General features: G+C 40.5%; 2 protein-coding genes across 3 annotated transcripts; one reads left to right on the forward strand and one right to left on the reverse strand.

Annotated features, from left to right (window-relative positions):
• Positions 1–539: 539 nt before the first annotated feature.
• LOC307041764 (tribbles homolog 2-like) lies at positions 540–8,310 on the forward strand. The gene is made up of 4 exons (XM_079685288.1): positions 540–1,100; positions 4,570–4,848; positions 5,502–5,794; positions 5,949–8,310. Exons 2-4 carry the CDS (start codon positions 4,570–4,572, stop codon positions 6,436–6,438), a joined length of 1,062 nt encoding a protein of 353 aa, XP_079541414.1. The 5' UTR covers positions 540–1,100; the 3' UTR covers positions 6,439–8,310.
• Positions 8,311–9,809: 1,499 nt separating this feature from the next.
• On the reverse strand, positions 9,810–25,653 carry atrip (ATR interacting protein). 2 transcript variants are annotated; one of them, XM_079685287.1, is made up of 18 exons: positions 25,314–25,653; positions 24,259–24,581; positions 22,110–22,192; positions 21,379–21,549; positions 21,189–21,301; positions 20,291–20,427; positions 20,099–20,194; positions 18,390–18,495; positions 16,664–16,834; positions 15,132–15,360; positions 14,928–14,981; positions 14,592–14,773; positions 13,239–13,375; positions 12,961–13,052; positions 11,292–11,378; positions 11,135–11,195; positions 10,796–11,017; positions 9,810–10,104 (listed from the first exon to the last, which is right to left on the reverse strand). In XM_079685287.1, the coding sequence occupies exons 2-18, from the start codon at positions 24,578–24,580 to the stop codon at positions 10,031–10,033; spliced, it is 2,337 nt and encodes a 778-aa protein (XP_079541413.1). In that variant the 5' UTR covers position 24,581; positions 25,314–25,653; the 3' UTR covers positions 9,810–10,030. The 2 variants fall into 2 exon arrangements, with proteins under 2 accessions (XP_079541413.1, XP_079541412.1); XM_079685286.1 differs by having other exon boundaries at positions 20,099–20,197; positions 25,314–25,652.
• Positions 25,654–27,404: the final 1,751 nt, after the last annotated feature.

Genomic DNA, 27,404 nt, shown 5'->3' on the forward strand with positions numbered 1-27,404 from the left:
TAACCAAGTGCACTTACTCAGGTACTGCTCTTAAGTACAATTGAAGGTACTTTACTGGAGTATTTTCACATTATGCTACTTTTACTCCAATATATTTATTTTACATAAATCATGACATTAAAGGTTAAGCTAGCCAGTGGTATATAAAGTAATAATAATAAAAACATATTTTCTATCTGAAAAATGTAAGTGATAAACACGTTGAATGAATATGTAAGAAATTATAATACAATACATTAATAAACATGATTCTGAAATGGGCTATAGGCCTACGCATAATGAATACTTTCACTTTTGGTAGGCTACTTCAAGTTCAGTTAATACATAGCGTTATAATTATAATACTTTTACTTTAGTGGAACATTGAATTAATTACTTTTACACGTTAGTAATATAGCATTGTTACTTTTTCTTAATCGATACATCAGAGTACTTCCTCCACTGGAGCCGGAGGCTATAGTTACGTATAGAAACATATCGAAACAGCTCGTGCGGAGTCTCGTGTCGGTTTTCTGACGACTGATCCGCTCAGGATTGCACCATCGAGGCTCCGCCCCCCGCTGGATGAAGCAAACACACCCGAGGATCGAGCAAGTACTCATTCCGGCTGAAAGTTCTGGAGAACAGGGTCAGAGCCGACCAGAGTCCCGGAGGTCCACACTGGATATAAAACGGAGCAACACACGGACATGACTTTAATTTAAACTCCCAAAGACGGACGGAAGGACTCGGGTTGGCTCGGCTTTGTTCGCTTCAGCTCTGGATACATAAACAAAATAGTTTCATTCGTAGTCTTATCAAAAGCAGTTTGGTTGTTTTTTTGCAGCTTCCCTTTTTGTCACCTTAAGTTTATTCATTTCATTCAGACCGAAAAAGAAACTCAACCAACAGCTGACTGACGAAACGTTGAGCAACCGGGACAATAATAATACCGAGACAAAGACGTCACCACCGGACAGTCCGCTACACTGTACCGGTTCAAACTCAGAGGGAAACATTTTTTTGTTGATGTCTTCAACAACTTCTGCTCCATAGACAGACTGCTGCTGCGACTCACCTGGCTTCCCGTTTACCTGCAGCCCCTCTCTTTAAAGAACAAGGTAAGATATAGAAAGAGATCATTTACTTAAGTGAAAGTAAAAGTACAAAAATATTGGGTTATACCACTTATTGTAAATCGCTTTGGATAAAACTGTCAGCAAAATGTAAACATATGACATCAAGTGTATGTCGTTGATTCAAGTCACATTACATCAGCCAAATGTACTAAGGTAGACTACTCATTGTGCAAAATTATCTATATCCGAGTAACTAATACAGTATTATCGATTCTTTTTACCGATGCATTCACATGTAAACAGCATCTTTTTAGTGTACCTGGTGAAGATGGAGCACACACACTATTTAATTCACTTTTTGTTGTTGTTTCATCTATACAAATGATTATATCTAATGGGGCTCAGCTATTTAAGATGCATTACAGTAAAGGGATGTCTTATTTTATACTTTTTACACACGCCATTATATCCACATTGCGGATGGTTCTTTATCAAAAATGTCATTGTGTAAGTATTAGTGAAAGCATCAATCTTTGCAATATTAATATCTATTTGTTCAAAACTATTTTGGATATCTGATTTCCTCCTTTTTCCTAGCACTTATAATCTTATGGGTTCAGCATGTATGTTTGTTAAATCTTTATTTGCCAGTTGAATGCAGTAGGTTATAATGTGAATTTAGCTTTGATATGTGGTCAGGGTGTACACGTTAATAGAACATGCACTACAGTAGAAATACCTGAAAATGCAGTCCTCGAGTAAACATACGTGTTACACCTCTGACAGAGCAGAGTTTATGAATTGTTGCATCAGTTTTCATGGAGATGGGTTTGTTGTTGTGAGCTCAGTAGCTGTTTTGCTTTTGGGACTTTTAAACCATGTTGAAAACAATTCTATTAAAGTTATTTAGAATCAGATATAAAAGATAGTTAATTGACGGATTAGGACCAAAAAATGTGAGTAATTGTAAAATGAGTTTGAAGAGATGTTAGTGAGCAGATTTCCTTCTAAAGTAAACAGACCAAACAGGACGCGGGACTGAGAGTACATGTCAGAATGTCTACGTTGAGATGGAGACAAGATAAGCACAACTTTTCAATTTCAAATAAAATAAACAAATAAATAAATACATACCAGTAGAGTTCAGTACGTTCAAATAAGGAGCCGACGTGAAAACTTAGCTGCCAGGTTCTATTCCAAAGTAAGAAATCCCCACCATCTCCCTGTTAACTCCATTAATCTACATAATCTACATACATAAGGGCACAGTTTTTTTTTACTTTATATATAATTTTAGCTGCCTTTAATGAAAGTAATCTCCCATAAATTAAGACCTTAGGTGTAACCCGTAGGATTCACATCAAGGCTTGAGAAAAAGGTGAGTCTACGGGCAAATGAAAGTGTTGCGCTCAGATACTTGAATAAATATTAGCCTGACAGAGGGGGTGAACTATGGCTGAAAACATTACATTACATTACATTACATTACATTACATTGCATTTAGCTGACGCTTTTATCCAAAGCGACTTACAATAAGTGCATTCGACCAGGAAGATACAACCTTTAAGAAAACAGAATCATATAAGTACATCAGGTTTCATAGAGCCAAAGAGAAAAAAAACACTTTATTTAGTGCTAAATTCATCTGCCAATTAATTTCTTGGTTGTTTCGTCTATTAAAAAGTCAATCTTTTAAAGTTCAAGGTGAATTCTTTAGATGTCTTGTTTTGTCAGTGTCAAATATGATTTGAAACAGAAAAAGGAACATGAAAAGCTCCATATTTGAAAGGCTGAAACCAGCATTTAATGTCATTTTCACATGAAACGTTTTTATTGATTATCAAAATCCTTGGTGATTATTTTGACTAATTCATCAGTCAACTTATCGTTGTAGCTAAATGTGGTCTAAATGTGTTTTTTTTTTAAATCAGACAGTAAAGGATACATCTTGTTATTAAAATAAACTACATTAGCCGAGAGCATTGTGAATTTTACAAATGGCTCAAGCACCGGCGCTGCACATTTTTTATTGGGCGTGTAGTTTTGTAGTTGTTTGAGCTGTGCAGTTGTTTGTAGTTTTTGAATAAAGTAATTGTTAAACTTTGTTGAACTCACAAAGGGTTTCTCTTACTACCACAATGGATGCTGATTTGTCTCAGAATATGTAGATTCAATCTGAGAAACGTGATTCACAATATTCAGAAATACAGATTTCTCAGTCAGCTGCGTTTAGTAAAATCTAGTTTAGAGCTTTTTTCTGTGTTTATTATTAACAGTCAGATTTTTGATTGTGAAACAGCAGCTGACTAGATTAGACATCACAAAGCAGAGATTCACTGTGTGTGTTTCGGTGTGTGCGTGTGTCAGTATGACGTTGCTACGGTGACGCTGTGACTCAGTCTTTCACCAGAGTGAAAGCAGCGTTGGCCAACAGCAGGATACAACACAGCATCACCACGGCGACCAAAGGCTCTGACTAACTATATAAAAACTCTCAGTGTGTGTGTGTGGTAGGTGTTGACTGTATTTAAAGTGTGTTTAAACTATAAACTGTTGTGCTCTGATGCAATGATCTGAAAGCTGAAGCGTCTGTCAGCTTACAGGAAGTTTCATCATGAAGCCTATAGACACGTTAGCTGTGTAACATGAGAGCAGCAGAGACTCGCAACAGACCGAGATGTGATTTAATATCATCTAATAAAACTCTTTTTACTGTGGGTAGAGATATACCGGTGGGGGGTTGTGAGGGAGGCTCAGCACTGATGTGACCAGCAGAGGGGGCTAAGTAGTGCATGGAGAAAAAATTCCAGTTTCTTCTAGAACAATTCTTGAAATACGACCAATTATTAACACATGTTCGTAATTTCATTTCTCATATTTAAACTGTTCAGAACTTATGTTCAGTGTTTTTTTTTTATTAGTTACTTGCTGCGTCTGTCTCATTGTCAATTATATTGTTTAATTATTTGATATATCTCATTGTACACATTATTTTATTCTTACTTTTTTATTATTTTATTTTATTATGCCCGGATTTGTTTAGCTGTTTAGGTATTTATTACAAGATCATACCTAAAACACACCTGAGCACAGTGTGAACCGTCACTGGAATCTTCAGACTTAAGCAGCTATACAAATAATTTTTATGATAAAAATGGGAAAACAATGCAACTGCGATACAGGTGCATAGTTATGCACATTGTTGATGTTTTTTGTTTTCTTTGTATCGTTTATGTTCTGATTTCATGTAAAGCGTCTTTGAGCATCAGGAAAAGCGCTGTACAAATCCCATGTGTTATTATTATAGATTTATAATGCGTTAAACATTTTTTATTCATTATGTGTTTCAATTACCCAAACCCATTAATTAATCCAACCCAAAGCCTTACATTTTAATTCATTTTTTTCACTTATATAATATTGTTTTAAAACGCCTCCTCTTCAGCCACAGTCATATCAAAAGATGCAAGTTGTAATTAACCTGATGTCTTTTGTCTCCTCCAATCACAGATGAGCATGGCCGTGACTGCAGCCAGTTCTCAGCGCTGTCTGAAGAGACTGTTGGACGAGCCCCAGGACAATTCACCCAAATGGAAAGCAGCTCGTTTGGATCCGACCCCTCCGGCCACCGGACTCTCGCAGTGCCTCAGGCCCATACGCCCCTCCCCCAAGCCCGACCAGAGCCAATCACCTTCCAGAGTGGGATCCTACATCCTGTTTAAACGCTGCGAGGGGGAGAAGACTTACAGGGCCGAGCACGCACACACAAAACAGCAATACACCTGCCAGGTACAGCTACCAATGTCACTGATACTGGAACAAGTACTACAAATACTGCTTATACTGTAACACATACTGGTGCTAATGCTATAGATTCTGCCAAAATTATAGCTTATACTTCTGAAAGTAATTGTGATATTACATTAAACATAACTCGTACTGAAAAAATATGATTGATACTGTTTATATCTATGCATGAATACTGTTTAGTAACTAACTGTACTATTTTTACCACTTTAATGTTAAAAAAATACTACAAAGCTAAAACTGCTGAAAAGACTACAAAATATGGCAAATACTTTTAACTTACTTGATCATTTGAATATACAAGTACTAATTGTGCCAATATTGCTGAAAATACTACAGATACTGCCAACTGCTAATCCTGCTAAAATATTACAAAATGCTTCTGGAAATTCTTGATATTGCTTATAAAACTACTGATATTGCTACAAATAAATACCAATAGTTTTGGAAACCCTTATGGTTATACCTCTTGCACATTTTTTTTATTGAAAAACGTTTTGGAAATAATGCTGATACTGCTAGTAATATTGTAAGTAAAGTTGAAAATACTCATAATATTGTAAAAACACCTGCCCATGCCACAGTGAAATTTCTAACTGTAACCGTGTTATCTAACCTGAATGTCATGGTTACAGGTGATTCCTCTGCGTGGTTACCAGGAGCGGTTGGCTGCTTACTCCCGCATCGGTGACCATGACAACATCTGCAGCCTGCAGGACGTAGTGATTGGCCAGGACAGCGTGTACGTCTTCCTTCCCACTCACCACGGTGACATGCACGCTTATGTGCGAAGCAGGAAACTTGTCAGCGAGGAGGAGGCGGGGCATCTGTTCACTCAGATGCTGAACGCCGTGATGCACTGTCACCAGCACGGCGTCGTCCTGAGAGACCTGAAGCTCCGCAGGTTCGTCTTCACCGACAAATACAGGTGAGACTGAAAATAATGACACTGCCAACATCAGCAGTATTATTAGTAGCAGCAATATCATAAATGGTATCAGTGTTAAATGGATGAAACCCTAAATGTGTGTAATATATCTACGGATGACGTATAAACAAAATGTTTGGTTTTCTTTCTGCAGGACGCATGTTGCTCTGCTCGGTCTTGACGACTGCGTCCTCCTGCGCGAGAGCCGTGACGACGACTCTCTGACGGACAGACACGGCTGCCCCGCCTACGTCAGCCCCGAGCTACTGACCAATGGGCGCAGGTCTTACTCGGGCCGCGCCGCTGACATCTGGAGCCTGGGCGTGTCTCTATACACCATGCTGATTGGACGATACCCGTTTCAGGACACGCAACCCGCCGCGCTGTTCGCTAAGATCCGCCGTGGGGCCTTCAGCCTACCTGATTGGCTTTCGCCACGAGCCAAGTGTCTGATTGGCTGCATGCTGAGAAAGTCACCCGCAGAGAGACTGACGGCGTCGGAGCTGCTGATGCACCCGTGGCTGAACAATCCCCACACGCAACATCACAAAACACAAAAGACTCATCAAAGCTTGCACAAAACACCACAGACTAAACAAGAGGACGATGAACAGGTGGTTCCAACATGGACTGAAAAACACTAAGACACACAATTGTACTTCTATACTTGTGAGGACCCAAATCAATGTAATTCAACCCCTAGAGTTTTAAAGAAGTATTATCGTTTGCATCGATGCCATAAAGAAAGCCAACAGCTAGCTTCTAATTTAGCAAGTTCTTCAGACCACTCGGTAAAAATCCAAAACACATTGCTTCGTTTTTTGTTTTTTTTGACTTTGGTTGTTCCACCCAACGACAAATCCGCCCTGGGTAACTGCTGATACGTACAGGGGAAAATCCAAACACCATCGTCTTATGGTTTTAGTGTCGCAATGGTTGAAGCATGTCCTTTTCTGTGGTAAACTAAGTATTCATTTACACAAGAACTCATACCAAGAAACAGACAGTATTGCATAATTAAAAAAGGAAGGATTATTATTGGGAAACCAATCTAAATGCTGATAGTGCCATTCTTCTCTAGCCATTACATTCCACAGTGAAGGAACATTTACTTAATCGTTAATTAATTCCATAACTTGTCTATTGCCATTAAGCTAATTAGCCCCAACCCTTGGGGGACATTAACCTGATATTTACTCTAATGCAAAAAAAAAATACTGAAAACCTCAAACAGCCTTCAGACAAAATATCACAACCCAGACAAAAACTGAAGTAGGTCCTCACAAAGATAGACATACAAGAGTGCACATGCACTACAGACACAGTCTAATCCTGGGTTACTTGACCAGACTCACATGTGCCTTTCTCAAAAAGCGACTTCTAAAGTAGAGAAATTCCCAGAAACAATGTAAAGGGGAACAGCAACTTTCTCTCAGTATTTACACTTCCTGGTTGCTCCCTAGAATTATAAGACAAGGATCCGCCTGTGTTTGCAAAAATAAATACAAATCTTCCTAAAAACAGAAATCCCCAGAGAAAAGTTCAGAAGTTTAGATTCAGTTTAAAGGTGGGGTATGTAATTTCGGAGAAACCAGCTTGAGTGCGCTGGAATTTGAAAATACACAACCGGGAAAAATCAGCCACTTCCTTACAGAGCCCCTCCTCCAACACACACAAACGCGCACATGACCAATGAGGGCACGAGATAAGTTTGTGCACAGATGGAAGGCTGACAGGCAGGTAGGCCATCCAGTTATTTTAGCCGGGCCGGCTCAGATGATTGGTCGTACTTTTTACAGTACTACGGCTTCCACAGATGACATTTTTTTATGGATTTGTTGTCAAAGCACTTCAGATATTCATTGCTATCGGGATGTTAAGAGCATTCCATGGAATATAACAAAAAGTGTTTCTCGAGCCGGTTTCTCAAACTTACCTAACCCACCTTTAAGTCTGATTTTAAATTAACTGAGCTTCCCATTCTTTTCTGGTGATCCTAGTGTAATGGAAGCTATTTTATTCACGATTAAAAATCCATTCACACTCCATTGTTTTCTGTTTTTGTGGTGCCTATAAAACTGGTTATCCAAAAAAAAGGATTAACTCATATAAGAAAGATTTATGTTTTCTTGAGACATTAAATATTTCCTGGATTTCAAATATGTCCACCTCAGCAAAAATAGAAGGGTTATTCTGGGACATCAAAAGTGGCTCTCGATTGACCAATATCCCAAAATAACAGTGCCGTATTTCTTGATCATAAAAAAAACTATTTCTGATGTGTGTCAACAGAAGAGTATAATTACATCTCAGAAGAAAGGAACAAATATAAGCACTGTGTGTTGAATCATAATATGAAAATAGCAATGTTGTAATCTTGAGATAACTGGCCTAAAACAATTCCCAACACTCAAGTCTTTGACAGAACGACCACGCAACCAGCCAATAGGATGCCTTCTTCTGAATGTGTCACACCCCAGTTCCAGAGATACAATTAAAAGATGTTTCACAAACTGTTCTGCCTCCAACTGGTTTTTGCTTATGCTTTAAATTTAATTCATTCATTTTAGTCCTCAACCAACAAAACACACAAAGCCGGTCTGTATTTTTTCTTTTTTTATTCAAATGTTTGGGATTTGTGTAGAAACCTGTTTGTATCTCACTTTGTAGCAACATGAAGCACAAGTGTCTAAAGCATTTATAGGTTTTAGAAAGATATAAAAGTGTTACTGATTATATCGTCTAACTTTCAGCCAAAAAGCCAGAGTCTCTTAAAAAAAATAGAGTCAATTGTTATGGTTATAAAAGGCAATAGTATAAAGCAGTTAAAAAAGCAGCATTTAAATGGTATTTAAATAAAGATGTCCCCACTGTTAAGTTTTATGATAATAGTGCTACCAACTCCACATCTATATTACCTACCTTTACAGCTGCCCAAACAGTTATATTGTGCTTTTGTGGGTTTCTCTTTCATGTAGTGTGTTATAGAGGTCTTTGTGCATGTAAATGGTCTGCAAAGGCTAACATCCCAATGTTCTCTCCAGACGGAGTTTCTCTCCCAGACACTCGTGCTTCTATTGACTAGCACTCCAACACATTAACCGCTTTCACACCAAGTACTTTGCCATACTTAGTTCCCAGCACTTAGTTCCCCCATGGAACGAACTCCGTTCACACCGGAATAAGTCCCTGAGGGAAGATTACGCAAATGAAGCTGCTGAGGTCACTTCTTCTTCTTCTGCTTTGGGTTTACTGGCAGGCCGCAAACAACTTCATGGCGTATACTGCCACCCGAAGTCCCCTGCCGGAAGTCCCCGGAGTTGGGGACTGGCTTCAGTAGAAGCTGCTGGGACTCCCAGCAGCTTCTACTGAAGCCTTCCGAGTAAATTGCCAGAACGCCGACACCTTCTCATCTCCACCGCTCCCATGTTTTTTTTTGTGTTGCCATAAGTTAGTCTCTCTGCGTTTCTGCGCTGGGCTAATGCTAATAATGCTAATGCCAGCAAATAAAATGGCGGCTTCACAAAACTTTTTCAGAATTTTACGGGGCGTGGTTAGCAATTGGCCCAGCCAATCAGAAATTGGAACTTTTTTCTCCCCAGGAAAGTACCTGCTCTCTAGCAGGCACTAAAAAGGGGGGAAAAGTTCTCATGAACTAAGTTCTCTTTTTGGTGTGAACGCAAAATCCCAGGAAGTATCGGAATTAAAAGGGAAAAGAACGGGGAAAAGTACTCGGGTGTGAAAGCGCCTAATGTATGAGATAGGCTAAGGGGCGGGACATCTCTAAGTTGCAGACCATTCACAACAGAGCCGGCCAGCTAACCAATGAGAGCAGTCTGGTTTTAGACAGAGGGTGGAAAGAGGTGCTGCAGCACAGGCAGTATGTGAAAAATAAAGAGCTTTTTGAACAATAAAGCCTGTAAATATTTCACATTGGAGTTCAGAAATCTGAAAATAAGCAGAATATGGCCCGTTTAAAGAGTAAAGACAGAAAGAAAGGAAAATGTAAACATCATACTGTGCAGTTTCTCTCACCTTCTCCTTTTATTGTTAAATCTCATTGGAAAGCAGAAGACATCCATTTGAGCTTCCATCAATACAGTGAGATTTCTGAATTTTCTGTAGTCCTTCATCTAATTTCCAACACCCACTTTACTCTCTGTTCTTTCCTCGTCTCCACCTGAAAAAATCCAATCAACACTCAGTAAAGTGTCCCTCTTCGATGGCAGCAGCCAATCAGGAGCCAGGTTGAGTGTCCATGTCATCTGTTTCGTCACCCTCCGAGCGGCAGATCTCCTCCAGTGCCAGCTCTGGCAGAAAACAGGAAGTGAAAGAAAATAAATTAGTTTATTTCAGAATTTACAAAAAATCTGAAAGATATTTCTGTACTTGACTGAATTGAATAAGAGGGTCAAACATGTCTCTTAAGACTATATTTATTAATCATAATATCATAAAACACCATAATATTAAACATTTGTTTACATTTACAGCATGTTTACAACAAGCAGCAACACTTATGGCTGGAAGAGAAATGTGAGAAGAAGTTAAACTGACCTGATGAAGTCATAATGTGACCGACAAGAATCAAGTACAGTTTCCATGTCAATGTCATCTTGAAATCCAGTGTTAATGGATCAGTAACTTACATTTAGTGAAATCGGGGGATGCAACTCAGTTTTTATTTTATTTTTTATTTTATAAATGGCATAGCATTCCCCATGTTATCTGGCTGATCCCATGAGTTCTACGCATTGACATGTACCGGTAAATGGAAATTCGCTTCTTAATCAGACAGCTCTCAGAAGATAACTGCTATTGTAAAATCTGACCGCTTGAACAGAAGAGAAAGAACATAAAACTATTTTGTCTTTTGATTAGTGTGTGTTGTTTGTGTGTGTGTGTGTGTGTGTGTGTGTGTGTGTGTGTGTGTGTGTGTGTGTGTGTGTGTGTGTGTGTGTGTGTGTGCATGTGTGTGTGTGTGCGTGTGTATGTATGTACCCTCGCTCTCGCTCAGCTCGGGGATCCTCCTCAGCGTGTCTCGTACGGCGGGGATCACCTGGTCGTACATGTGCAGCAGTGGCCTGCAGCTCTCTGAGAAGCTGCCGTGATGCAGCAGCAGCCAGTGCAGCAGCAGCAGACACTCTCTGAGCAGGGAAGCAGCAGGGCCGCGCCACCATGGTAACAAGGGGGAGGGGCACTCCTGTGGGGGCGGGGCCAAGCCTGAAGGAAAGACGGAAAAAATGACAATAATTGGTAATCAATTATTTTTAGGACACATTAATGGGTTTTATAAATAGTTTAAGGGACAAGGGGTGAAATAAATAAGTCTGAAGTGACCTGTTGAACTGCGAAGATCCAACCACTGACGATGGAAAACAATCACCACAGTCTGGACCAACTGAGAGAGAGCGAGATGAGAGGGTTGTGTAGAAAGTTGCAACACCACATTTAGTGTAACTATATAAAAACAGAGCAGAGGGTCGGACAGTCTTACCTCGGTGTCACATTGACAGGTGCTGTGCTGGTTGTTAGTCCAGCTCTCTGCTCTCTGGGTCATCAGTCGGCTCAGCAAACGAACCACCTGTGGCACAAAGACAATCATGGCCCAAACTAAAGTATTGTCAATTCTCAAATAAATAGGTAGAATCGAGAATTGGAGAGATGAAACCCTCTTTAATGGTCACACAGCACACACAGTGACATTTGGCCTCTGCTTTTAACTCATCCTAGTAGTAGGAGCAGTTCATTTTTTTAATTACGGTCGAGTTCACAATACAGGAGCACATTTTAAAAAGACATATACCGTAATTTTCGGACTATAAGCCGCGCCTTTTTTCAAATTTTTCGACGCTGCGGTTTATATAACGGTGCGGCTAATCTATGGATTTGTACAGCTAACGGCCACTAGGGGACCTCCTAAATCTATGGATTTTACAGGTTACAGTCCACCACCTTTAACTCTATGGGCTCTATGGCCGGTACGCGCCCCCCACCTTTAAGCGGCGGGCTCCAGCAGGAAAAGCTGGAGGCCGGAAAAGAGTGAGACAGGTAGCGCACAAAAGTAAAAGTGGAACCGAGAGTGGTACGAGAGACAGAACGAGAGCAAGACAGACAGACATTACGAGAGCGAGACAGTTTGTGCAAAGGTGTTAAACGTGCGCTGGGAGCGCACCGTTTAAGTTTGAAAGTTGAAAAGTTTGTGTGTCTGAAACGCTATGTGATACAGTACAGTTTACACAGCACAGTACATGTTCTGTAGCTACTATTGCACTAAATGGTAACACTTGAATACGTTATGCAAATATGCAACTTGTTTGTTGAAATGTTGATAAATGGGAGCTTCCTCAAACAGCCATCTCTTTCCCGACAATCCCCTCTGTGCACGAACCCTTACATATGGTAATTAAACATTAAAACACCTGCGGCTTATAGTCCAGTGCGGCTTATATATGTACACATCATTCAATTTAGCTGCTGCGGCTTATATTCAGGTGCGCCTTATAGTCCGAAAATTACGGTAATTCGGTTGTCAACAATGTATGCCCTATACACTGTGGAGAAAAAGGACACGTCCCTCTTAGGAGGGTTTGTGTTTGGATGGAACTTCATATTTTCGTTGTACAGCATTGAGTTCGTCATTTTACTCATTGTAAATAACGTTGCTTGAAAAAAAAAAAAACATACACTGTTTCTTAAGTAGAGTCAGATTCCTTTAGCACCCCCATGGTCTTTTCCTAAATCAATTCGCCATTATCCATATTTAGAGATTTAATGGCACTGAGGCTACAAGGACACACATGACTCAGACAGAATTAGAACAGACAGAAACCATTGAGGTTAGATGCAGTCGGACAACAAAAAAGTCAATTTCTTCAACTATTATACAAAGCAGAATCACTACACCTCTGCAGCGTGTGTGTGTGTGTGTGTGTGTGTGTGTGTGTGTGTGTGTGTGTGTGTGTGTGTGTGTGTGTGTGTAAGCGTGTGTGTGTAAGCGTGTGTGTGTGTAAGCGTGTGTGTGTAAGCGTGTGTGTGTAAGCGTGTGTGTGTAAGCGTGTGTGTGTGTGTGTGTGTGTGTGTGTGTGTGTGTGTGTGTGTGTGTGTGTGTGTGTGTGTGTGTGTGTGTGTGTGTGTGTGTGTGTGTGTGTGTGTGTTTGTGTTACCTGCAGGTCCAACAGAATCCAGTCTGTGTGTGTTGCCTGGTTGTCCGGTCTCGTTCTGATAAACTGGAACAACTTCAGGAAAATACACGGGTCTAAAGAAAACAACAAAAATCAAACACTGCCGCAGTTACATCATGTGGAGCAGACACATGTAATGAACATTTGAAGCAAAGTAAAAAACCTTTATAAACTTCAAAGAGAGGTTACAGAGCAGGAGCATGACATAAACTTGGAGTGAAGTCAATGCCATATCAATCTAGCAGTGTGTGGAGACTGACCATGCTGAGAGCAGAGCTGCTGGGCCAGTGTGTGTTGGTCGGACATGGACGTGAGGACGGACACACCCCCCGACACTGTCTGCAACCCGCAGTCTGCTGACAAACACACACACACCACCTGCAACACACACTGCAACCTGAGAGAGAAACAGAGACACACATGTAAGAGTGTAAACTAATACATCATAAGTCAACACAGAATTGGAGTAATTTCTGGAGTAAGAAATAAACAAGTGGCTCCTTTTTAATTCTGATCTCATGGTCAGACTGAATAATTAATATTGTATCAGTTAATTATATACTCCGTTACATCTTTACAGTCATTGTAAATCACTTTACGCTCAGATATTGCATCACGGACAGTCAGTGGAAACATTCATAAACCCCACACTCCCTGCTCGGGCACTCCTTTCTCCAGTAGTATTCCTCCAAGGTGTGTGTTGCATCATGTGTTTGTTTGTGTGTGCATGCGTGTGTGTTTGCAATGTAATTAGACGTTTGTCGAAAAAGAATGTGCGCTAAAGAGAGTTACCCAAGGCATGACGTTTCATGACACCTTCAATCAAGAGCTCACATATTGAAGACAAACACTCTGAACATCTGTCAAACTTGTTAATTCATCATCAAGTGACAACTCATTGCCCTGATACTGATCTTCATGAAGACTCTTATTCTTCTCAAGAATGTGATTCTTGCCAAGACCACAGTTAAGTTTAAAGAGAGCACATTTGTATTTTGTGCCATGCTTTAATGTTCAAAAAGCTCTTGATTTTTCTCATACACCGGTCAACCGACTAGAGATGTGTTACGTACAATGTGTTGGAGCGCTAGCCACGTAAGTGTTACATAGTGATTTCATTATGCTATGGATGTCAACAAACGAGTCCAATGGAGGCGTTTCAGGCAGGGGGGGGAATTGGGATGTTAGCCTTTACATGCAGTAAATCCTATATAACAATACAGGAAAGGGAAATCCCCCCAAAAGCATAATAGGGCACCTTTATATTGACATCTTTATTTTTATTTGAGTTGCTCTGTGTTAGGGCTGGGTGGAAAAATAAATATATTTTTGCAATCAAAATGTTGGATTCCAACAAAAATAAAAAAATAAACAGAAAACAAGCTATCAAGATTAAGCAATTATTGTGACGCACTCCATTTCTTAATGATGCTCGTGTTTTGTATTGAGTCATAAATCCAGCGCACCTCTTTCCACTACATCAGTACACTTTCACCCATGTCTGAAACCAAAAACTTCCACTGAGCCAGGCTGTGGCACGTCCGCTCAGTGTGCCAAGATGACGGAACGACAGACTGTGGTTCACAAGAAAAGTGAGCTGTTTGTGTGTGTACCTGTCAGCATGTGTGTGTGGCGTCCTCTCAATAAGCACGCACAAAGTCTTCATGGCATTGAGGACAAGCTCCTCATTCTGCGAGACGCCTTCACTACTTTGCCCGGCTTCACACAGGTGCAATAGGGACTGCAGCAAAGCATTCTGGGAGCACAAACCCACACTTGCAGTAGAGGGTTCAGTCTAAGAACAGATGGAGCAAAAACAAAATAGAATTAAATGTTTTTCTGTGAGGGAAAACAATCACAGTTAATCATAATAACATAATGATCATCAGCCAAAAGTGAAAAGTGAAAGTGGAAACTGTGTGTGTCCATCAGTCTGTTTCAGATTGTACCTTTATGTCTGGAACTTTGCTCTGACTCTCCTTGGACAGCACAGCCTCCACCACCTGAAATGAAAAATAACTGTTGTCATCTATACTGCAAACGGGGAAAGACCTTTTCTACTGGGTCGGAAAAAAAAGATGTGATTTCAATGTTGTTATTAAAAAAGTGTGTCTGCACGTTCATTACAGGTGTTGTTACTGTTGGGTCATCACCTTGTCACTGTGGGCCAGCAGCAGGTGGAGGAGCCTCAGAGCAGCCAAACCAGTGTCCTCCACGCTGAAACCAGTGGAACCAGCCTCCTCCAGTCTCCCCAGTCCAGCTGTAATGCCTGCAGGGAGCGAGCTGACAGCGGGGGTGGAGCGGAGCGAGTCCAGAGCCTGACAGAGCCGAGACAGGTGGAGGTCCAACAGAGGAAGGAGGAGCACAGCTCCAGGACACAACCTGCACGCACAAACACACAGAATATTTTAGATTAAACTAAAACAGACGTTTTGATTGGATTCATGTTTCCCAAATCACAATTGGTCTGCTTCACCGGATCTTAATGATTAACCATCGCATCTTTTCTAAAAAAAAAATATTTTACAGTTTTTATGCGTAATCAAACATGTTTATAAAAATGCAAATACTGAAACTTTTTTAAATATCTTTTTCAATGGCGTTAATAAATAAAACTAATCAATTGGTTCATTTTCTTGTGTGGATTCTAAATCTTTGTAAATTATCTACATCAGGGGTTTTCAAAGTGTGGGAAGGTGAGCCTCTCCTCAGAGAACATAAGAGCCACGCCCCCCACTCCCAATTATTATTGCTATTATTATTGCTGTTGTTGCTATAATGCAGTTTTCGCTGTCTACCTTTCTCTTTTTTGAGCATGCCATTTGAAATGACTCACTGACTGCACCGATTTGATTGGCTGAGTAGCGTCACCTCCTTAAAACATAAACAAATTAACTTTTTTAAACCTTTTTATCTTTTAAACATTTTCAACATTGTGGATGAATCCTAAATGCTCCCAGCAACACACTGAACGTCAACTTTGCCTCCTTATTACACTCACCCCTACTTTAGTGGGAACAATGAGTCTGCGTCTTTGATGCGCACAGACGGATGATGCAATGTAGACAGGAATAAACGCAGATCATCCTCTGCCTGCAGCATCGACCGCTACTTGCTTTTGATCAAAGTCAATGCGGAAAACACGCACTCACACAGGTAGGTGGGGGCAGGGGCGGACTGGGACTAAAGATCTGCCCTGGAATCACACCCATCCCAGCCCACACAAATTGGTAGTGAACAGACCTCTGTCGCCTGTCAGCGCAACTTAAATGATGCCGTTTAAAAACATAAAAAATAAATTATTAAACTGACGACCCGCTGACGACCAGCCGTTCTGTGATTCTCCAGAACACACAGATGGCCAGACCGCCCCTGGGTGGAGGTGAAGGGAATGAGCACTTTTACAGCCTTTTTGGCGAGGTGACACTTTATTCATCTTTTTCTCGTTATAGCCTCCCCTGAAGCTCTCTGGCGCCCCCCCAGGGAGGCGCGCCTCACACTTTGAAAACCGCTGATCTACATAAACAAAAAGGTGTCAACTAATGTGATTTCCGTGCTGCTGTTGACAGTGGGCCACAAGAGGGTACTGTTGTCCACAGAAATCTTTATCTTTACTTGTCGTGGATTCTTCAGAGAGAAGGTAGTGCAGTTGATCAGAGCAGCTTTAGTGTCTCAGTCAGTCTACCTTTTGTTCTTGCTGCTCGCTGCAGCTGCCGGTCGGTTCTGGCTCAGCATGTTGAGTCCCGTTACAGCCAGACTCTGGACCGGGCTCAGAGCAGCTCTGGGAGCTACACCTACACCAACATTAATGCTGGCTGCAGGAGCAGAGTGGAGCAGAAAGCCTGAAGACAGCCCACTGAAATCACAACAGCACATTAGTTAGTATTTTTAAACAGTAATGTGACTTTGTGCTGGAGTTGCAACTACTCATAGTCCTACAACCACACATTCTTCAATCAAATGAAAGTTATTTATGTTAAAGTTTTGGTTCTGAAGATTTGAATTTCAGTGGATTTGGCGCTCCCAAGTGGCAGTTGAGGGGATTGGGTTAAGGTACTTAAAAACCGCATTTATAAAATACATACAATGAGGAAGCAATTATGACACCAAAAGATTGTGTTTTTATTGTCACATATGAAGGTGTGTTTTTACATTTCAAGCATGATTTCACTTTTTAACTTTATTAAACCCGAGAGACTTTTCATGAGCCTTTATTCTGTTTTGTCTCCTGCGTGTAGGGCTGCCCTCGCCTAAAGATTTTTCTACTCGACCAATAGACGTCAATTAAGGCGATTAGTCGACTAATTGTTGCACGTTTATGATATATTATTATAAATACATATATATATTTTATTCTCACAAAATGGTTTCAGTTTCAAAGGCTGATAAAGAGCATTATAACAGCATGGTACATTGTGCTTCACATGAAATCTAGAATAAAACTGTAATAATGAACCTTTGAAATATAAATTAAATGTTGAGAGCACATGAGAGTCACAGCGCACAGACGCAGCAGTGTAAACAGCAGAAGCTCCGGTAAGGATTCTTATTGTGTTTGAACTAGCAGCGAGGACACACGGAACATTTAGTTCTAGTTTCTTTTATTCATATCTGAATATAACAACCCAATAAATACTACAGAGGAAACGGAAACACTGAAAATATGAGCGTCGACAAAGATCCTTCCGCACCTATTCATCAGAATGATTATATATTATAGGTCTATATATTATGTTGATATCCAAAGATAGGCTGCTGCCTGACTCACTGCTGCTTTCCTCCGAGTATGAGAAAGTAACACACAACGTTGTCGGGATAATTAAGCTCCGTGTTTTGTTATGAAGCCGGCAGTCAGGAAGCTGCGCTCTGATGGAGGGTATGGAGGATACTTTTTGCCGTCGTAATCTGCATGTCACCTTGTGGGACTCGTCCTTTACTCGCTCAGAAGGATCCACACTTTAGATTTCCTGCCCGACCAAATTAACTTAATGACCAGACACAGCTCTGAAGGAAGTCTGAGGGGGTTCCGGCTGACGCGTCATAGCACATGCATCTTTTTTTTTTTTTACTAATTGACCAATAACACAAATGTGTCGACAAATACTTTTTTTGCCGACTAACGTTTAGTCGACTAATTGGGGGCAGCCCTACCCGCGTGTGGCTCAAATGTAGCTGGGGGTCAAATGCCTTGCTCGAGAGGCATTTTGGTAGTGGTAATCAGAGGGGGAGAAAGCCATTATTTTTTCACTACCTGACCCACATTTATTTTGACACTACAGACATTGAATAAGTATTTTTTTTGTTTTTAATACTCCAGCAAATACCTTCCTGTAATTCCAACAGGGCTCTGTTTTACATATTACACTGCAATAGTGCCCGCATTGTCATGGTAACAGGTACCGGGTGTTTACCTGGATGTCAGGTGGATGTCAGGCAGACTCATAGACAGCAGGTGAGACAGGCCGAGGCTGCTGGGAGAGAGAGGCTGCTGCAGCAACAACCCTAGCAAGACACCTCCTGGAAGACCACACACACACACACACACACACACACACACACACACACACACACACACACACACACACACACACACACACACACACACACACACACACACACACACACACACACACACACACACACACACACACACACACACACACACACACACACACACACACACACACACACACACACACACACACACACACACACACACACACACACACACACACACACACACACACACACACACACACACACACACACACACACACACACACACACACACACACACACACACACACACACACACACACACACACACACACACACACACACAATATTGACTTTCAGTCTTAAAAGAAAAGAGGAATGACCCTTTAAAGTAGCTCTTAGGAAAACGTGACCTATTATCAGGGATGCACATAACGTTTTTAGTGAGTTACTCAGATGAGTACCAGGAGACAGTGATTGGTACTCACCCCACATGAAGCGTGGTTTTAATAAGTGCAGTCTTCCTCACTGTCCTCTATTTACACTTCTTGCATGCTAGATGACGAAGACGCGGCAGATGCACCTCCCTGTCTCTGTTTAAGCCTCAGATTTGCTTTGTTGCCAAAACTGTGAAGTCCTAGCATTTCCTGAGGCCAAGTTGAAGGATCAAATACTAAGAAATTCTCACATGACTTGAAGTCAGGTCTGATTTCAGAAGTGGGAAGTAACTAAGTACACTTATTCAAGTACTTTACTTAGGTACAATTTTGAGATACTTGTACTTCTACTCCACTACAGTTCAGAGGTAAATAGTGTACTTTTAGACCACCACATTTATTTAATACCTTTAGTTACTTCACAGATCTGGATTAATTAAGTGAAATATAATCAAGTGTTAAATCAGACTTTAGTTCCACCTGGAGTAAATCCACAAGCTACCCTGCAGTATACAAAGTCATTCAAACTAGCTGCACCTTTAGCAGCTTTGAGACCACTTTCATGATCAATCATTATAAAACATATCATATATATATTATTCTGAAATGGAGCAATCTGCACAATGACTACTTTTACTGTCGCTACTTTCACTATATTTTGATGAGAATACTTTTACTAGAGTAACATTTTGAATGCACTTGTAACAGAGTATTCCTACACAAGATCAGAGTACTTCTTCCACCTCTGTCAGATTTCAAACTCTTCCATTAAGCCCCTGAGTAAGTTTGCAGCTGTGTGTTTTTCTCCACCTTGTTGTAAATAAAACTGCAGCAGCTTGACTACAGAACGTGAAGATCATCTGATTTTGCGCAGTTCTCCAGTGTGTGCGCGGATCACACAATGTGCACAGGGGAGTCTCCCTCCGCAGCCAGTTGGCGTAGTTTTGGCACAATTCTGATTTTCACTACACACCAACGTTAACAGACGCAAAGGCGCTTAGTGAAACAAAGTGACGTTACGCATTTCAGATGTTTGCCACGCATGCGTACCAGTTATTTGCACCCCTTCCTATTATCACTTCACTGTTTTAGGTAGACTGGTTCAACAAATAGAAACCTGTTGGGGAACCTGTGTTAATCTAAAAGGTATTTTCAATGACTCTCATAAAGCAGCGCTGCAGACTGACCTCTGTGCTGCAGGTGTGCAGGTCTGACGGACAGGAACGGGTCTGGATGAGACACTTCCTGTCTGTCACCGGATCTGCTGCTGGATGACCCTCTGTCTGCTGAAAACACACATTCACACACCATAATCAAATGTTGGTTTACCTCAACACATCTGCTTTAACACCAACCGTCATCACCTACATGTGACCCACCGTCTCTTCGTGTCTTTACTGGTGTCATTTTGGATGGAACATGGGCTCCAAACATCTCCTTGGTGATGAATCCATTTGCTGTTGGAGAGGAGGTGCTGCCGCCTGTCCCATGATGCAACTGGGTGAGCACTTTAAGACTGAGGAGAGATTTGAGGTTTAGTTAGTCAGACTCACAGAGTGTAGGCTGTTCGTATTGGCCACAATTCTTCTCTGCTTAGGCCATATGTGTATCCCTACATGAAATGAAACCAACGACCTACAGGCTAAAAACCCACACGGGGATAATCGTTGGACTAAGATATGGTTTGTTTACAGGTTCCTCCATTAAGTAGTTGTAAATAAATATGTTTAGGGACATGTTTAGAATATTTGCTGTCCAAATGATTCAATTTCAAGCATGGTATTGACCCATACGTAGAGTGGCCCCATTTTGTTTTCAGTATAAGTCGCATTACATTGTTAAAATATGCATTCTTACCTGGCATTTTGTTTTGTGGGGATTAAGCCATTTAAATGCGAGGTCTCATGTAAAGGTTCCCCCAAAAATAATTCCCTGCAGACCAGTGGTGGTTGGTGGAAGATATTTAAGGTGGAGCTGTGGAAGATATTGACCTAACAATAATGTTATTAATCACGTGTGCATACTTAACCATTTTCATCCTTTTTATCCTCACCTTACTGCACTATTTGCTGGTCATAATGTAAATGTGCTCGTTGCAGGACATATGAAGGATTTCTGATTCTGTGTATTATCATACAGAAATAGTTGCTATAAGTCAGCTGTGTAAGTAGTGTGGCATGTCTCCATAATCTTCAGTGGGGTTAAAAATAAATCAAAACCTCCTAACCCCTTGTCCCGGACATAGTTTATACAGTAGTAACATTGTTGATGACTGACCTGTTTCTAAGCGATGGAGAGGGCGTCTTGTTTTTGTCTGAGTTGAGCAGTTTGGTCTTCATCTCGTTCATCTCTGCTTCTTTGAACTGCAGCTCTGACTGCAAGGATTGAACCTGAAAGAGAACATGTCATTGTCATGTTATTCTGAGAGCATATGTCATTTACATGTGAGTGTGTTTCAGCTCCTTACCTTCTTGTTGAGCTCCTTCTCCCTGTTCTCATGCTCTTTCTGTTTCTGGGCCTCCAGCAGGACCTGGTTCTGCCTCTGGGTCTCCTTCTCCTGCTGAGCCCCTCCCAGAGAGTCCCGCAGGACCCGGATCTCCCCGCTCTTCAACATAATCTCCTCCTCCACCTCCTTCAGCTAATAACATACAAAATCAACAGTACGTGTTTAACCAGAGATTGTTCTCAGCTGCTACAAGTACATTTCTATATTTGATATGTGGGCATCAACCAGCACCATTTTTATTGTCCAGACTGATATGTGTCTGTAACACCGACAATCACACATTGTTAAGTAATAAAAGCTGAACACATACATCTAAAAAAAGTGGCATAGTCTGTATCAAAATGGTTTATTAGCATGCAAAGCAATATTAAAAAGGGAAAATCCTGTATTTAGAATAAATGTACCTATAAATTAAGTAAGAGAAAATAACAGTCTTAAGTTTATGGTATTAGTGATATAAAACCACTTCAAGTTATTCTTATTTTACATTAGTTTTGCTCTCGTTATACTTTGTATTGCAACTGTTTTACATCAAAATGTAAACAGTTTCATCTTGTTTTAAACACCCTGCTTAAATCAGGGTCCCAGAAAATGTACAACTGAAAATGTATATGCTTAAATCTCATGGGTAAATGCAATATTAAATATATTTGTATGTTTGTTTTATTAATTGAGTAATCAGCGTGTCTCACCTTTCTCTTTAGCTCTGCATGCTGAGCCTCCAGCAGACTGCTGGACTCTTCTCTCTCTGAGCCAAACCGCTGCAGCCTGTTCCCTGAACGCACACAAACAATAATGCTGGAATGAGAACAAGGTCCCAGCTGAAAGCATCATAGTGTTCTCAGCACACATCAACTGACCATGCATCCATTCCTTTTTTTTTTGAGCAAGCTATTTTCACTGCAACTCTGGATTCATTGTACTCACTAATGTTTGTTTAAGGATCATTTATTTTACCTCAAATATTCAAGTACGAATCCACAGCTGTTCTCTTTTTCACATCTAAACATCCCTTAACAACGGGGCAACAGACTTTGTGGTCAAGTATGTTGTTTGGAAAGGGTTTCTCCAACCAAGTTCAGGGGCCTCATTTATAAAGCCTTGCGTAGGATTGACTTGGGAAGTTTGCTTACGTAGGACAAAGCAAATAAATACGCACAGACATTTTTCCGATTCATAAAACACTGCGAACCGGCGTAGGACTTGCGTACGGCACATCCTACGCCGTTTTCCCTTTATAAATCGACTCGAAATGCGGTGCAGCTTTTGAGGGCTTCACGTAACGCCCATATTTGCCTATATAGTCAAAGAAATGCCCTTTCATTCATTCATTTTGACTGACTGCATGAAGAAGATCGCAGGAAATGACGACAGAACAGCTAAAGAAGACATCTCACACCGTGTCAGATTTTTTTTATTTTTGGGGAGGTCGAGATAAATCATATTGTTTGGTGGATGCAGTTTGAACCAGAGTAGCAGCATGGAGGTCGGATCGTCACCAAAATAAATAAATAAGTGGTCCGAAAAAGGATAATGACTAAATAAATACACACAGCCTTCCTCAGGCAGTGTGTTTGCACCGGGGACAGGAGACCCCCCCTTGATGAGAAACTGGAAGAAATGATCGGGGAATCCCTCCGGAGTGGAGCCATGACGACTGGATCTGAATTATTGTTTTGTATTTGTGTTTGTGTCCCAGCTGTCGATCAGCAACTATATATCCATAATCCACCAGTTAAAGGAAATACAACTAATGTGTTTTTACCACATATGGTGCTCTTAGTTTCCATACCTCCTATGTTTTACGAGCGACTTATCAAGTCTTAGCAAACGGCATAAAACACGATTAAACATGATAGTATATAAAACCATGCTCGTATCTACAACCTATAGAAATGCAAAACGGCATCAGTTTAAAGTAATTCTGTCCTCCTGCTTACCGCATAATTTATGAGAAAGCATTTCTTAACAAGAGAACATAATCGAGGGGTGATCAATAACATTTCCGTATTTATTTATTTCTCCAAGTTATGTTTTTGTGTGCACTGAGGAGTCTCAAACAGGCGTTTGTTAAATCATTTTAAGATTGGCTTTAATCAATGTTTGAAAATGAATTCTTCATATATGATAAATGAGAGGTAACATTTTATTTATGGTATTATTTCCACATATTTCTCTCCATTCTTCCTTCTGCCAACGGTGTTGCAGTTTCTCGTCTCTCCCGTTGTTAGGGTTAGTGCGTACGCATGAGTCGGAGTTCGCGTGGAGGACCGCACATTTTCCCGTCAAGTTAGTAATTTATAAATCGCAAACATTGCGTAGAAACTGGCGTACGCTATCTTTTGAGCGTACGCACCGTTTATAAATGAGGCTCCAGGCCTTTGTTCTTTTTTAAATAAATTCTAGAAAAGTGTTTCTGTATTACGAGAAAAAATCTATCATTATATAAAAATCTTTACATCATTTGGGGTATAAGTTGCTCAATTATACCTTCAAAATGAAACAAAACAGTTATCAGCAGGTATTGAAATGTGTGTGTTTCAGAGCCAAATTGGATCACATACACAGGAGCAAATGGCACCAATGTTCTTTTCTTAGTGTAATAAATTAGAAATATAACAGGATCTAGGAGATTAAATTCACACGTTGACACTCAGCACCCAGACAGACGCATTTGGGTGCGTTTTCAAATGATTTAAATCCCTCTCTTGGCGGATTTGATGCCAGCAGAGGAATAAATAAATAATCTTCTCTTTAGCAACAAAAAACATTCAGCAAGAATTTAACAGACAAATGAAGGTGCAGTAAAACCTTCTGTCATCAGTTGTGCTCTAAACTCACCGATAGGGCCTCTGTTTTGTATCCCAGAATTCCCTTTGTTGCTGCTGCCGAACCCAAATGTGTTCTCTCTGCTCTGATTGGTTGTGGTTCTGCCCATAGTTCTGCTCTGCCCTGCAGACCCGTGTGCCAGCTCCGTCGGTTTAGTTCCTGCTTTAGACCCAGGTCCAGGTGCCGGGGCCGAGGTGATGGCCTGCGAGGCGAGGATGTCAATTTCATTCAAGTCGTCCTGGGTGAAGTCTTCGTCATCTCCAAACGGGTCATCAAAGTCCATCGTTGTCACTCGATCCTGGCCTCGGAGGCGCTTGGTGGGGGGACAGTTCATGCTTTGGTGGAGGAAAAGGGAAGGGAAGGAGAAAGTAATCAACAGCAAACAACTGTGTAGCATCACGGCTCGTATTTATCAAGCGTGTCAGAGCAGGAGATCAGTTCTAGCAAGCTCAGAATTCCCTGAGGGATGCAACTTCATATGAAGTGCAGCTCCTGAACTCAAAAGTGGAACAAGCACCGCTTGAATCTGATAAACTTTGGGACATTATCTACAATGTCACTCAAGTCTAATTGTGTCACAACGGTAACAACAAACTTGCTTGTATTGATTGGATTAAGAATAAGTGTCATTCATTATTGTCCAAAAAATGTATGACTGGCCCTCCCAATTTATTTCAGAGCTGCAGAAATGTTTTGCATCGTTAAACGTTAAAGAGCCCAGGGATCTCTTAAACCAAAGGCAATACAAGTTATTCATTTAGTTGCTTGCACACATGGGTGGACAACATGGTTCATCCATTATGTGCAAGTATGAAGCCTCTGCATGTTTTAATTGAAGTTAACTTAAACCAGAAGCTAAAACGTGGAAGTAAGGAAACCCATCTTAACATTGATGAGGAGTTTAGTGCTCAACAGGAATGACTACATTTGTATATTTTAGTTTGAAGGGTTACAGCAGCGATATGGTTCAGGTTTGCAAAGACAAAACTGACTGCGGTTTTCAAACTAAACTTAGACTTTTTAACATGCCATGAAAAAGTTAAGTGTTTTGTGTTTATGTGTCTTACGTTATTTCCTTTGGGTTATCCTGTAACCTTGTCTCCTGTTGGTGCTGCTGTCGCTCCTGTTAGTCGTTAGCTAAAAAGTGAACGCTGAATGACTAGCATTAGCTGTGATTCCAAAAGAAAGTTTACCTGTCAAGCTAACACAGCTCCCTCCGTTACATTATTATTTAAATGTCAGTTCACACTTCATAAAAAGGACGTCGGAGGTATTGCATCAAACGTTGCGTCAGCACCAAATCAAAAGGTGAACTTGGTTAAACGATAGCCAGCAGCTAAACAACATGAAGTTGTCAGGATGGGATATGTGTTGTTCCGCCCGCTCCGGTGCCGCTGACAATCTGACCAATCAGGGAGCGGCTCTGATAGTCCGACCAATCACAGGCGACCATGCGCTGACCTGGTTGCTGTACAGGTCCCTGTTGGAGACAAACCGTACTAAACGTGCAATAGAGAAAAAACGAGCCAAGTCGTTTAGATGAGAGGAGAGTTCGGTGTGGAATTTGTACGGCTTTAATAAAAGATATGACTTAAAGACTCAATAAAGTTGTTTCCCTGCAAGAAAGGGATTCAACAGGATTCCCAAATGAAATGATTGTGACACTGTGTAACGCATCAAGAGCATTGTCCCTAGAGTGATTTCAGGATAGATGAGAGTAACACCTACGTCACTTCCGGACACAAATTACGGCCCCGCCCACTTTTTGGGGAAAACAACGCTGTTATTTGAATGGCGGTCAATACAAATTCTGAAGTTTTTGCCCATCCGATCAATTTTTTTTGAAAACCGTGGATTTTTGGATCTTCAAAGAGCTCGATTACGATGGCCAGTCAGGCAAACAATTACATTCGATCATTGGTAATCGACAATCGGTCTTGATATATGGTTAAATTAAAATCAGTAGGCGAGGCTGTAATTTCTCCAGCTATTACTCTCATGAGTGAGGCGGAACATAATAGTTTTATCATGCCAAAAAGCTGCTGTGTCGTTTATTGCACCTCAAATATTAAAACAAATCCAGAGTTACGTGTTTCTGTACTTCCTCTAAGAAGAAAGGACAGTAACAGAAGATCAGGTTTTGGTACTTAGCAGATTCATCTCTTTTTGTGTATGAGAACATCCAACCAAGGAAATGTAGTTCACACCAGGTATACAAACACATTTAACAATAAAAAAATAAAAAACCTTGAATACAACAACCTACAGTAGACAGATGACAAGGACAAACAGTACTAATCTAAACCAATTTAAAATGTAAAATAATGCAGAAAATACTACATGCATAAAGTGCTTGGGTGCCGAAAACAAATCTGCAAATTGAGGCTAGTAACCTCCCTTCAACAAAAAAGACTTGGTATCTTTTGTAGGATCTAAAACTCCCTCTGCAGGGGTTGATCAGGACAGACCAATAACAATGGGGCATCCCTTAAGGACCATAGCCTTGTGCTATATTTAGGCACTCTGACGCAGGAAAATATACAACACCCTGGCAGTTATGTTATTATAATATATATATATTAGCATTAATCAACAAAAAAGGAAATAGTACAGAGAGGACTATAGCCTTCTCTAAAACAATAGCAGGACATTGCTGAAGATAGGATATGAACACAAACACGTATTCTTAAAATCAGAAAATCAGCCTTTATTCTGAAAAAGTTTGAAAAGTGGATTTTTATATAAAACCCAACACAAAGATAATACTAGAATTAGAAGGGATAACGTGTACCAAATGTGATATACTTCACTGACACACACACATTTGATTTTTCTGTATTAACAACATGAAAAGCAATACAATTATAAACAAATATAATATATATATATTTCTTGTATTACTCTCTTATCTTATGATAAACCATTGGCTACAAGTGGAAGGTTATCTTATCTTATCACAAAAGACTGGAAAGGGGGAAATACCTTTCAAACTGAGTCAAGAAATACAAATAAAATATAAATATTGCTCATAAATATGTATTAATATGAAATAAAATATGCAATCCTCACAATATTTCAGTTTTTAAAATAAAAGAGACATATTGACCAAGGAATGTGCAAAAGTATGAGGTTCAGGGAATATCGGAAATGTACAGAGC

This window comes from Notothenia rossii (assembly GCF_949606895.1).
Source record: "Notothenia rossii genome assembly, chromosome: 5".
In the NCBI taxonomy this organism is placed as follows: domain Eukaryota; kingdom Metazoa; phylum Chordata; class Actinopteri; order Perciformes; family Nototheniidae; genus Notothenia; species Notothenia rossii.

Bases quoted from the DNA above. Each gene is read 5' to 3' on its own strand.
- atrip (XM_079685286.1), bottom strand. From the start codon at position 24,580: ATGAACTGTCCCCCCACCAAGCGCCTCCGAGGCCAGGATCGAGTGACA. The intron at 13,053-13,238 runs GTCAGTCTCCAC...TGTTTTCTTTAG, and splicing joins GCAGCTCTGCTCTCAGCATG to ACCCGTGTATTTTCCTGAAG. The intron at 10,105-10,795 runs GTACATACATAC...GTTTTCTGCCAG, and splicing joins CGAGCTGAGCGAGAGCGAGG to AGCTGGCACTGGAGGAGATC.
- LOC307041764 (XM_079685288.1), top strand. From the start codon at position 4,570: ATGAGCATGGCCGTGACTGCAGCCAGTTCTCAGCGCTGTCTGAAGAGA. The intron at 4,849-5,501 runs GTACAGCTACCA...TCATGGTTACAG, and splicing joins AACAGCAATACACCTGCCAG to GTGATTCCTCTGCGTGGTTA. The intron at 5,795-5,948 runs GTGAGACTGAAA...TTCTTTCTGCAG, and splicing joins GTCTTCACCGACAAATACAG to GACGCATGTTGCTCTGCTCG.